Here is a 12,986-nt window from a genome sequence, read left to right on the forward strand (position 1 = left end):
GCCCAAAACTCTTTCCCAGAACAACATGGGGAGCCAAGGAGCTGCCTCCATGTGCCCACCAGATCACTGCGCTGGCAGGTAACTCTGAATCACCTCACACTTCTTGCTGCCAGTTTCAGAGGAGTCCTCCCTGGTGCTCTGTGGACACAGCAGGCTCATACACACCACAGCTGCTGCATCTTTCTGGAAGACTCTCCCACCCTTGAGAAGATGGAATTCTGAAGTCAAAACGTTTGATTTAATTAAAGCCCTCCTGCTGCTGTGTGCCACAAAGCACCCTTTGTGTCTAGAAACTTGTGAGAACAGCTGTGGCCTCAAGCTCCAAACTGTTTTTTCCTCCCTAGACTCCTAGCAAATAGAAAGAGATCTGAGGAGAGTATGTGGAAAGCTTGGAAAACCCCTCATGTCCCATTAAGCAGATATTTTAAGTTACTTGACTAAAGTGTTTTGTCTCTCAACAAGGCACCTTTGTCCAGCAGTTACTGTTTTATATTTGCTGTTTGTTAGCACAAATCCTGCCAACTGAAACAAAAGCCAGGCCCACAAAGGCTCCCTGAGAACACCCAGGATGTCACAGCTGGCCAGGCCAGAGCCTGCCCCTGTCACCAGTGGCCACTGGGCCTCCAGCACTGCTGCACACCTGAAACTCAGCCCTACATCACATGCAGCACCTGGAGAAAGTGCCACTTGGTACAGCAGGTGAGTGATCCTCCAGGGCAACTCTGCATCCAGAGTGTAAGCAGAGCTGGGTCAGTAGGTCTAAAGAAGCTGAACAAAATCCCTGGTGTCTGAATTGGATCTCCTGCAGCTTAATTCTGCTGGGGTGTGGCACTGACACTGGCACCATGCAAATCCAAACTCAGGTACTGTGTTATAGCTCCTCTTCTAAGAACAGCAAGTGACTGAAAGGGATGTGATCTCTTCCCTGACAGCCTTCTCCTCTCCTAGCAGAGCTGAGAAGTAAAACTCTGCTTCCCTACATGCAATTCTTTCCACTGATTTAGTGCCTGATGACATGGCCCAGCTGCCCTCACACTTCGATCCATTGAAAGAATGAATGATGTTACAGAAAAATAATCTGCTGGGAGTCACATGCAGAAAATTTAGCAGAAAGTTCTTTCCCAGCTGCCAAATAACATCTTGTTAAACACATCTTACTGTCCAACTTGCTGAAAGAACTTGAATCGTGTCTCCAGCAACCAGCACAAAATGGTCACTAGTGCCAGGAGTGAAGAACAACACGTGAAGAACATCCCCTGCCAAACCACTATGAACTAGATGTGAAAAAAATCTGGGGCAATGTCAAGAGATACATCAGCAGAATTACTATCTGGGTGGGCTCCCTAAGAAGTGGGAACTATTTTACTCTGAGAGCTGCCTTTCTGTTCTTCCTTGCATTTCAAAAAAACTAGAGGACCAAGTACCACCATTTCTGAACATCAACTGCTTCAGCAAGAGGAGTTCAAAGAAGTAGGAAGCTTTATTGCATGCTGACTTCTCCCTGCCTGGGGGTTCAGCATTCGGCCTAGAAAGGTCACAGAGGGGGCCTGGGTTCCTTGTGGTTACAGAAGATGCCAGTTACTCTTAGGATTAAAGAGGATGCACAGCAGAGACTGGCAGGCAGAGCAGGGCAGTGCTGCTGGAGCTCAGGGCCTAGTCAAACTACCCCTTTCCAAACGTGTGGCACCCAGCAGCTGCTGCCTTTGCCACAGGTACAAGTTACAAACCAACATCCCAACTGAAAATCGTTATAATCAACACTGTCTCTCCCCATTATATAAACAGCAGCATAACAGGGCCAGTAACACCACCTACAGTGACCACGGGGCTGGAGCAGCAAGGTGACTTCTCAGTTAGAAGGGACAGCCACTGCCCAGGCTCTCCCTTCCCTTTCATCTTCACCTGCACAGTTCCTGCAGCAGTTCCTCCAGGAGTTCCTTCATGGCACCGGCCTCTGGCCTGACTAGCAAATGAAGAATCACAAAGTAACACAGCAGGAAAGGACACCCCTTGCCCCTGCAGCAGAGGGCAGGTTGCCACTCCAGCCCCATGCTCAGGCCAACTTAATACTTAGTGTAAGAGATTCCCAGCCCCCATCCAGTTGGAATCCTTTGCTCCAGGTTTTTAGACAGAAAGAGAATGTTTGTCTCCAAACTTAGGAAAGAATCAGGTGTAATAGGAATCCAGTGGACCACCTTCTTTAAAAAGAACACAAAGCTGTGTGGAAACAGACTGTCCATTCCTTGGCTGAGCTGGAATTCCTTACGTGATGTCCTTCTTCCTCGGGGGCCGGTGGATGTTCCTCACCACACACTTCACCATCCATTCAATCCCCTCGTTCACTCCTTTGCTAAGGGAAGAAGAAAAGGAGAAAAGTTTTAACAAGGAGACAAAACCACTAACAACCAAGAACAAAAACACAGCCCACCTAGCCCCTAAACTGAGCCCTTACAAGCACAAGTGAAGGGCTCTGCCCTGCAGTTACTTGTTGGCCTCTCTGTGCTCACCTCTTACAAACAAAGAGACAATGGGGATCAGATTTCTTTTCCTTCAGCACATAAACACCAGCCTTCATTCTTCTGGTGTCCCTACAAGCCTATCATCCAAATTTAGTCATCAACTCTGTGGAAACCCTGCGATGAAAAAGCATCTAACCACTTGACAGTCAGCTGGTTTGAGGTTTTTTCCACAAGCCTCAGGCAAGCTGTATCACATCTTCCAGTCCTGGCTCCAACCATCTGCAAGGGTCTGTGCTGGGGCTCCTGAGCAAGTCATCACCTCCCTGCTCTGCCCAGACAGGACTTCCACAATTTATTTTCTTTTAGTGCAAACTCAAAGTGAAATTTTGCAAGGAAATTCCACAGATCGAAACTAGAAGTGCTTGTAGGAAACCCACAGCAACTGAAAAGGCTGCATTTCATAAGACTATTAACTAATTCATCTCTTCCAGTCAGTTCCTGTGGTCATTCATGAGCTTGATGACATTTGATTCTTAGGAATGCAAACAACTGAGATTTTTCTCATGGTTTGAGAAGCTTTTTTTATCCTTTGCAGCAGCTTGTATAACAATTCAGCTTTCTTGCTAGATGGAAAAAAGGGAATCTCAGAGCCCTGGATCCAGTACAGGCAGAAGATCAGACAGGAGCATTTTGAGCCATCTGGAACAGTCCTTCTGACTTATGCCAAGTGACACTTTCCACCCAGAGAACAGAAAGTGTAACCAAAGTACTGCAGGATTCAAAGTGCAATGCAGTGCTAAGATAGCAAAAATCTAGTGGGTTGGTCAAAGTGACAGCCTGCAGCTGTGGGGCCTGAAGGAGAACCTCAGTCCCTCAAATTCTGGTGTGTTCTAGTTGTTGTATCTTGAGCCACAGATGCCCCAAGAACACTCTTGGAGATTGTCACATTATCTCTGTAACCAAGCCCAGCTGCACGCCAGGAAAATGGAAGGCAAGAGAACAATGACAGCACCAGTGATGGGACTCCACTCTTCTCTGGCAGTTCAGAAATAGCTAAATCCTCCACTGACTTCTTACATAAAAGGCAGGAGCTGCAGCTGGCCAGGGACTGCAGAGATTACTGTGTGTGGAGAAGGGGTGATAAGAGGACAAGAACCCACAGCTCCAAATGCTTCCAAGTCCTTCTGCTCTCAGCCACCAGCACATTTCCATGTTTCATAGGTGGGATTTACAAACTAAGTTACTGACCTGGTGCAGGTCCAAGGCTCACCAGCAGCTGTCAGTGCTGGGAAAGAAGCTCAGCTCCCTTCAGGGGTTATTAGATCCTAAATCCTCTGTCTGTGTGACACCCTGCAGCTGGTCAGGCCACTAAACCACCCTCACACTTACCCAGTAAGAGCAGAGCAGGCTTGTGTCAGGCAGTCTCTCTTCCCAATTTTGTTAATGCAGTCACTAAAGGCTGTCTTGATGTCAGGTATTGACAGACAAGTCTGCAAGGGAAACCAAAGAAGTTTGATTTCTATGCTCCAAGAGGTAGTGACCTTCTCCCAGAAGGAATCCCACCACATCCACAGTCCTGCACCAGTTGGGATGGCACAACACTGTTGGTCATACCCAGCAAATTTGTTTCTTCACATTCCAAAAAAAAAGGACATATCCTTTTTTCACCACAGAAGCAGCTGTTTCAGCCAGCACACACACACTGCCACACCTCCCTGACCCTCCAGGTGTGCACTTCCAAGCAGAGTCTTGACAATGAGCAAAATCACCACAGCCTTGGGATACTCCTTCCCCCCTGCTCCAGCCATCACCCCAGTTCTGTCTGCCAGAACACCACAGGAGCTCATCTACTCCCAAAGCCCGTTGAAACAGTGTACCTGCCAGGATCCCAGAATCCCAGACTCTGCCCATGGCTTGGACTATGTCTCCCTGCACACACTCCCAGAAAATGGCCTGGATGTGGTTTATCCAAAGTTCTCAGAATGTCCCTTGCCACCAAAGCCATGGCTGCTCTGCTCTTGTTTGCACTTTACAGGCAGGAGAAAATGCTGCCAGCACTGAAGGCAGCCCAGAGCCTGATGTCACTTTGTCCCTGCTCACCACCGGGTCTTGCACTTCTATCAGGTTGCTAGGAAGTGGTTTCAAAACACACAAAAGCACAATCATCCCAATAAACCAGTGAATTGCTTTCCTGACATAAATCATAGTGTTACCACCAAAACTTTGTTCCTAGAGTTACCAAGACAAGAGAAGCAAACCTTGCTTAAGTCTAGATTCACATCCTTCTCCCTGAACACACAAATCATGCTCAGGAAAAATCATCAGCCTTTAAATCCTCCTCTCATCTCAGTGCTCACTTTTTCCTCAGGAGCCTTGAACAAGCCATTTAAGCACTCCAGGTGGCCACAAGCCCAGCTGTGTTCCTCTCTCCACAGAGACATTTTGGACAGGTATGTACCCAAATTGGACCCTTGTGAGTCCTGAGGATTAGCCCAAGTGGATGTGCACCCTGAAAGAACAGTCTACCTGCAAACAGGAATTCAGTCTTCTACAACCCTGAGCCTTAACTTAGCAGAAAGGTAGGAATCCATGATACCAGTCATCCAATCTGCCAAATACTGGTTCTAGAGAAATTAAATACAGGAGACTACAGTGGGGATGACCATGTGTCATATACACAGGTTTCAGTGCTTATAAATAAAAAGAGATCTTAAGAAAAGGCTTGAGAGGGGTTTCATGACATCCAATTCACCCCATGCCCTTGAATCCAGGGCTGTGATTTTCCACTGTGACGGGCCTAAAATCCATCAGTTGTGCAACATTTCATGCCTGTGCTTTCTCACCACCTGAGTCACATTGCAAACTTGTAGTTGCAATCAGTGAGCTGGAAACTGTACGCAGAAATGTGACTTTACTGCACCAAATCCCTAACAACTTAATTCAGGATCTCTGCCCAGTGGGAAGCCTGCAAAAGATGTCACCCACAGGAGAAGTAGTTAAATACAGTTGAAAAAAAATTCAATACTAACTTTAGAGGGAGTCAGACTAGACTTGGAAGTTGGGATTCCTATCAGAGGTCATACCAGTCATTCTCTACAAGTTTGTAAAAGATGGTGCTTCAGTTTTGGTGTGAAGTTCACTGCCAAAGCAGAGAGGCAGGTCCAACTGCCCCTGGTTTCAGCCAAAGCTCCAGACAAGCCAATCACCCAAGAGCTAGGGAGGAAGAAGAGCTGCAAGGCAGCACTTTGAGCTATTTTTCATGTTGTTACTGTCAGTAAATGAGACTTGGCAGCAAGAAGGTTGAATCCCAAGGCAACTAAAACAAAGTGAACCTTTATTGAAATACAGCTCAATGTCACACGGTCATGATGTCTCTTTTCAGAGTGATGATGTATCTTAAAATGCAGTGTTTAAGGCAGGAAATAACAGTGAAGAGCACAGTCATGCTGTGCTTTGTTCTACATGCACCAGCCTGTGCAACTCCCCCAACCCACCAGCCCATCTGCACACATCCAGTGGCACAGAACCACCCTCCTTCCCCTTGCCCATCTTTGACAAGTCCACCTTTCCCAGTGCAGCTTCCAACTGCTGTAGCCATGCTTTCCCCACTACAGTCACTTCCCTTTCTCACTCTCTGGTACAATCATGGCCTTCCCATATGTTCCACAAGGCTGCCCAGTCACTGCTCCATGGAAACCTGCATCAGTCTGGGGAGACTTTGCCCAGGTGGAGTTTCCAGCAGGATGTTGCTGCATGACAGCACTACCCCCATGCTGAGGAATGGCTTTCTGCTCTTGGGGTGAAGGACAGGAACACAGAAGAGGGGACAGCACCACAGAGAAGCCTTGTTCTAGTGTCCAGGAGGAAGCCATGATCTGGCAATCTGGTCTCCCAGCAGAGGATGAGGCACATTCCCCATCACCCCTGCAAGGAGCATCTGAGCTTATTCATGGTCGGCACAAAATGTCAGCTGTGGCTTCTGAGTTCCCCTCTTTTCCATCTCCCCATCTCCATTACCACATATTTGTTTACAGATGTGTTTGTTTTCTCAATGGAAACCACATAAGCCAAGAGCAAACTAGGGAAGCTGAATTTGTTATCATATAAACAGTGTCCCTGTTACAATAATAAGATCCACAGATGACCTTTCTGGAGTGATGTTATCTACCACACTCTTCAGAGGAAACTCACACAACTTGACAAATCCTATTTCTAGCTGAACTTCCCCAAAATAATGCTCTCCAAACCAGCTCCTCAAGGCCCAGTCCAGGCAGGACTGACCTACATGCACAACCAAATGCCTTTTATGAAGAGTTCAGAACAGCACTGCCAAACTCAGAGTGGGGAATGGCCCACCTGGAAACAAAGGAAGCAGCAAAGTTCCATTTCTGGAATCACCTGCAGAGAAGCTTGAGTGGCTGTTTTAGAAAGAATAAAGGTTGGATTGTGGAGTCTTTATCTGATTGCTAAATCCACTGCAGAAAAGTCACTACAGCTGCTTGGCCTCCCATGAGGATACAACCTGAAGGACAGGCTCTTCAGCCACCTGAGAGCCATTAAGCAGCACAAGGGAACTCAAAATGAAACAACCAAAGGTGAAGAGCCTCTCTGGACTATCTGATAGCCCCACTAAAACTGCTCAATAGCCTGAGTAAAACTATTTCATAACCCAGCTACAACTATCTAATAGCCAACTTAAAACTATTTAATAAAAATTCTAACCAACCAATTTAATAAAAAGTCTAACTTATGTTCTGCACCATCTTTTTTTACAAGCTTATTTAAAATTTAAACTCAAGCCTCTTTAAAGTAAAAGTGAGAAGGGCAGCTGTGGTCATTCTGAAGTTGGAAATCAGAAGGGCTGTCATGCAGAGAGCCTGTTTTCTAACAGCTGTGTGGAAACCACAACACTGAGAGTCCTCAGATCCATGCTGCTGATCCTCGTGTCTCCCCTCTGGACAGGAGGAGGCTTTTCAACCCCTTGGAGACTTGAAATTCAATTTCCAAAATTTATCTTAAGATTAGGAAGAAAAGTCTTCCTGACAAAGACATCAGACAATACGTGGTTATTTTCACGGACTTCTTTTTAGCCCAGTCTTTCCAGCATTTTTAATATAAGTGTTCCAAACTGATCCATGTTGGACCAGATGGCCTGGTCCAACCATTCTATGACTCTGCCCTCAAGTTTCAACATTTCATTGTCCAGCTCAGAAACACCTTTCATGAACCTTCCAGCAGCTGCAGTCACATACAACCAGCAAACACCACTTCCTGCTTTGCAGCTTTTTCTGCATGAAACAGCAGGGAAACAAAACTGCCCAATTCTTTTAGAAGTGACATCCTGGTTCAAAGGGGAGTCCACAAGAGTTCTTCTACATCAGACACTTAAATCCCCAACAAAGCAATAGTTCCTTCAAAAATAAAACAAACTCCCTCCCACATCACATTTGACCCTGTCTTTTAATTCACTATAAAATCACTCTGTTTTGAAGGCCCTGCTGAACACAGAGGCTGCTACAAACTAAAACATTCTCCTGGTACAAAGAAAAAATAAAAATAAAAAGAATCTAAAGATCTGAACCATTCTAATGTGCTGACAACACAGGATTATCTTGCAGTCTGTGACTCTGCTTCATCTCCTGATAAGACCAAACTCCCCTTGTGCTTGGCAGTGCTGAGGGGATGCAATTTACCCAAGAGCAGTGGTGCTTATTAACAGTGAAATTCTTTCCTCCAAGGAATTTAGCATGAAGACCAAACAGTTGCTAGACTTCATGCAATGTCAGGCCTTGAGTCAGAACTGTTGCTAGCTCACTGTGAGGAATGTAAACTTCAAAGGAAAATAATCTGTGTCAGATGTAATACTTCTCATATATTTCGCCACAAGCCTTTAAAGATGTAATTAATCAGAATTAATTAACTGCCATCCAAAAATACCAGCAAGGTTAAGGTATCAGTTATCCTCCCTTATGCACATTAAGGAGAGAGGGGTGGGAATTCCCCACTGCAGTTATATGTCTGGAGATCCAAAGCAGAAAAATCTCTACCATGATCAATCTTCTTCCAGAGGTTTCCAGCTCCACTAGAATTCCAGCCCTGTGGAAGGGACCAGAAGTCATTCATGGCTTTTCTCATGTGACCCTGCTCCAAACACCTCATCTAGTCCTAGGAAGAAGCCCAGTGGTTCAATCACTTGTCTTCAGTCTGGGGAGGGTGACAGAGGAGCTGGTGTTTGTAGTAACCCACAGCACAATCCACAGACACAGCCCCAAGGAAAACTGGAGCAGCTTTCCAGGTCACCTCAGAGTCTGTTCCTCAGCAGCTGAAGGCAAGAGTGCAGCCTGCTCCCTGCTGCAAAGCTCAGGTCTTGCATGGAAACACCACAGTTCACATGATGGTTTCCACAGAGAAAAAACAGTCAATTTCCCCACACACCTGAGATCACAGCAAAGCCAGGACCAGGGATCAGGAATCCTGTCTCAGGCTCACCCTGTCTCTAAGTGGAACTCCATGTCTTTTATTTATGTGACTAGATAATCTTATGATCATCCAAAACACTCTGCTGTGTTGTACAACTGAAGTGAAACCAAATCCTCTCTTAAGGCCACAGTGGTTTCTATGGAAGTGCCAAGTATTTCCCGAAAGCAAAATCACTGGGACAGGTGTCAAGTCCAGGGAAGGGGCCGGGATATTTGCACACTGTCAGACTGACAACAGCCACCAGGGGTTGCAAACTCTACTGAAAGTCTCTGGCTCCATCTAGAGATTAACCGCTCAAACTGCAGAGCTGGAATTCCAGACACAAGGCACGAGAAGCAGGAAACCAAGAGGACTTCAGGCACTTTTTCCACAGCGGGGGAGATAAGGAGTGCCCTGGATGCATCACGCGAACAGTCCCACCGTGGTGCCCACTGGCTGATCAAACACAAACAAGAGTTTGGCAATTCTGCATACACTGGGAAGATTTTAAAGGACACTGTCATGGAAAAGCATTCCTTGACATTCCCTGCTGTCATTGATGGAATGCTCTAGGACAAACAGAAGGTTTCATTCAGCAGATCTTATCTGGCTGTGGGGAAGGGATGATATTGCTTCACTCACACTTCTCATGCAGTTCCTGGGTAACATCAGAGCAGCATAAACAAAGTGCACTAAACATTTTAATCTTTTTTTCTGAATAAACAGGAAAAAACAGTATCAAGATACCAAGTCATGGTACAAGACAGACCCACCATAGCTACAGTCTGTTCTGTTTACATGAGCAGCTCAAAATAGCTGAGATGGATGTGCCTGTAGGGAGCTCACTTATGCCACTGGAAAAGGTAGGAGGAGAAAGGAACAAATTAAAGCTCAACTCAAAGCAATTATTTCCAGCAGCAGGATCAGCCCAGGAATGAGAAATACATTTAACACAAATGCAGAGCTCACCTTCCCATTTTTTGCTCACTTAAGAAGTAAATCTGCAATAATCTTACCTCCACATCCTGCTTGTTGGCCAGCACCAGAATGGGAACCCCCTCCAGAGCTTCACTGGTTATCATCTTCTCTATAAAGCAGAAACAAAATCAGAGGTTCAGCCAGTTCTGGAAGACAAAGCTGTGCCAATGCCTGGCACAGACCATCTGGACACAGGGAGGAAGCAAGAGGTTCCTTCTTGCATCACAGTTTCATTGGATGCCACTTCTCAGGTCTATTTTCTCCACAGAGTTTTTTTCCAGGTCAAACCCCCAACTTTATTTTAACCAACAAGCATGTTACTGAGAATTAACAAAGTGATAAAGGTAGAATTACAATTCCAAAACCATTAGCATGAGCACAAAAATAAATCCAAGGCCCTTCCAGGCAGTGGGAGTGAGTCCTGTGCTACAACCAAGACAGGCTTCAACAAAGTGCCTGAGGACTGCAGATGGGTCAGCAGGAGGTGACACAGGGACTGGGAACAGACCTGGCAGGGATGAGGACTGTGCCACAGGACATCAGGGGATCCCCACACCAGGAGAACAAAAACCTACTCACCAAAAGCTCTTTTAGATTCTGAGAGTCTCTCCTCATCCGTGGAGTCAATCACATAGATCACTCCGTGGGATTCAGCATAGTACTGAAAGGGAAGACAGACACTGGTCTATCCACTAGGAACACTTGGTCCTCTTCCTGATCTGTTTATTTTGTTTAAATTTGGTAAAGTTTGGATGCAGAAGGAAGTGATCAACCAGTTGGAGGCAGCTGTTTCCACAGTGTATGTCTGAGAGAAGAGCAGTGGCACCCAGAAGGGCTGAATACTGCAAGTAAAAAGCTGATCTGTGCCCCAAAATGCTCATCTCTGCTGCCACAGCCCTCAGACAGGGGTTGGTAATTGCTGTCTCTAAACAATAATGCAAATATTAAGCATTATTTTCACTAATCTTGCATTATATAGTTGAATCTCTGGATTCAACATCTGGATTTAGCATCTGTTGATGCTAAATACTGAGGTTTCCAATTAGCCTGTGTGATTACTAAATGATTGTACTGATAAATGCTAAAGGAGACAAAAACTTTTCACCAAGAGACAAAAAAAAAAACAACAAAAAACCATCTCCAACCTTGTCCCACAGGGACTGCAGCTCCTCCTGTCCTCCAAGATCCCAGAACATCAGCCGAGCTTTGCCAACATCAATAGTACCAACTAGGGGGAAGGAAGGAAAAAACAACCCAGTGAAATTCAAGGTGTTCTCTGGAGCACCAACACCTGGACATCCCCCAGGAACTGTGGGGTAGAACAGCCTTCTGGAGGTAAAAACAATCACATCCAGCAGCTACTTTCAAGCCCAGAACCCGACCTCCCCAAGGAGTGAGCAGTGCTGTCAGACCCAGCCCTATCAGGGCAAATCATTTCAGAATTAGGCCCACAAAGGAACCTGAGTAAGATTTGGAACTGAAATGGGAGACTTGGTTTGTTAAGACTTGAGGGTTTTTTCCTCAAAAACTCAGCAAGTCTATTTCATTCTCTTACAAAAAGACAAGTTGTGTTGGGAGACAAGACCTCAGCTGCCAGGGACTATTTTGCCCTTGTCAGGTCTTCAATATAAATAATATTAATAAATATTAATTATATAATAAAACAAGGACCAGCTGTTGTCTAATTGTGCAGGAAAGCTGAAAAAATCCCCAGCAGGTTTACTTACTGTTTAAGCCTACAGTGGTTGTGATTTTGGACAAACTCATCCCTTTGTAGTTCTTGTTAAATCGGGTTTTAGTCTGTTCAAGGAAGGTCTGAAAAGGAAGAAGACAAAGTATTTATTCTCAAATATTTTACTGGGTCATCCTGACCCAAACCTGCCTCTTACATTTCTGCTCCAACAGACACTGCACTACCTAAACTTGGAGCAAACCACTCTTCTTGTTCCCTATTTTAGCTAGGAAAGAAGGGATCACAGGGGATTATGAGATTACCAGGGCCTCAGCTACAGCCCTGAAACCTTGTGCTGAATTCAAGGAAGAGGGTCAAGTTGATTCCTTGGCTGTGATATCACTGGAACAACTCACAAAACTGCCAAAGGAAGATCAAGCTTTCAGGGGTGCTCAGAACTCTGTGTGCCCTCCACACAGCAGGTAATTACCAGCACTTACAGTTTTCCCAGCATTGTCCAAGCCGAGGATCAGGATGCAGTACTCATCCCTCTGGAACATGTATTTGTAGAGCCCAGACAGCAGAGTGTACATCCTGCTCCTGCCACAAACACCAGGGCATCATCAGCAAACAGGCCCCTCCACACGTCTCCCATTCCACAAGGTGAGTTGTTCCCCAACACCAAATAAATACATAAATGGTCTGATTTTTTTTGATCAGCCCCCCTGGTATTTAGGCAATCCCAGGACAGGTCATGGATCCAGGAGAGATCAGGCAAAGAGCTCAAGATCCAGTTTTGAAATGCCTAAAAGTGAGAGATGCTCTTCCAAAGAGCTTCTGGACACCCTGCCCAGGATCCACAGAAAACTCAACCTTCACTTGAAAACGACCCTGTCTGCTCTGGGGCTGGAACCAGAGCTTTTAGGGTGCACAGAAGACCCACAGAAAATGAAGCCAACTTCATACAAATACACAGGTCAGGTATTTTGAGGAAGGATGTAGAGGACACTCCCCTCTCTTTGTTCCTGACCCCATAACCTGGGATCTTTAACGGTCAAACTGTCTGCAGTTTATCTTCAAGGTGCATGAAGCCCCTGCTCCTCTACATTTAAGGCTTATTTAGCAACACTCCTCTCTGACAGCACTCACCACACAAGTATTTCCTCACCTAACAATGCCACCACGACCAGACCCGTCGGCTAACGAGCCCAAAGCACCAGAGCCAGCCCGACACCAGCACCTGCCGGACCCACACCCGCTCGCTGCTGGAATCCCGCACAAACCAGAGGTTTGCCAGGAGCGCTGCAGCTGACTCAGAGCACCGCAGCAACGCTCCCGGTGAGGTACAAAGGCAAAGCCCTTCCCCTGCTGCCAGGGCAGAGGGGAAGGAAAACCGGCCCCTCCGCCGTGTCCCCCAC

At 46.1% G+C, this 12,986-nt stretch overlaps 1 protein-coding gene across 1 annotated transcript; it reads right to left on the reverse strand.

Moving 5' to 3' along the window:
- Positions 1-2,033: 2,033 nt before the first annotated feature.
- On the reverse strand, positions 2,034-12,167 carry ARFRP1 (ADP-ribosylation factor related protein 1). The gene is made up of 7 exons (XM_009998585.1): positions 12,069-12,167; positions 11,624-11,711; positions 11,042-11,124; positions 10,476-10,557; positions 9,935-10,005; positions 3,849-3,949; positions 2,034-2,350 (listed from the first exon to the last, which is right to left on the reverse strand). The coding sequence occupies exons 1-7, from the start codon at positions 12,159-12,161 to the stop codon at positions 2,263-2,265; spliced, it is 606 nt and encodes a 201-aa protein (XP_009996887.1). The 5' UTR covers positions 12,162-12,167; the 3' UTR covers positions 2,034-2,262.
- Positions 12,168-12,986: the final 819 nt, after the last annotated feature.

Source organism: Chaetura pelagica, unplaced genomic scaffold, assembly GCF_000747805.2.
Source record: "Chaetura pelagica isolate M959 unplaced genomic scaffold, ChaPel_1.0 scaffold275, whole genome shotgun sequence".
NCBI classification, from domain to species: Eukaryota; Metazoa; Chordata; class Aves; order Apodiformes; family Apodidae; genus Chaetura; species Chaetura pelagica.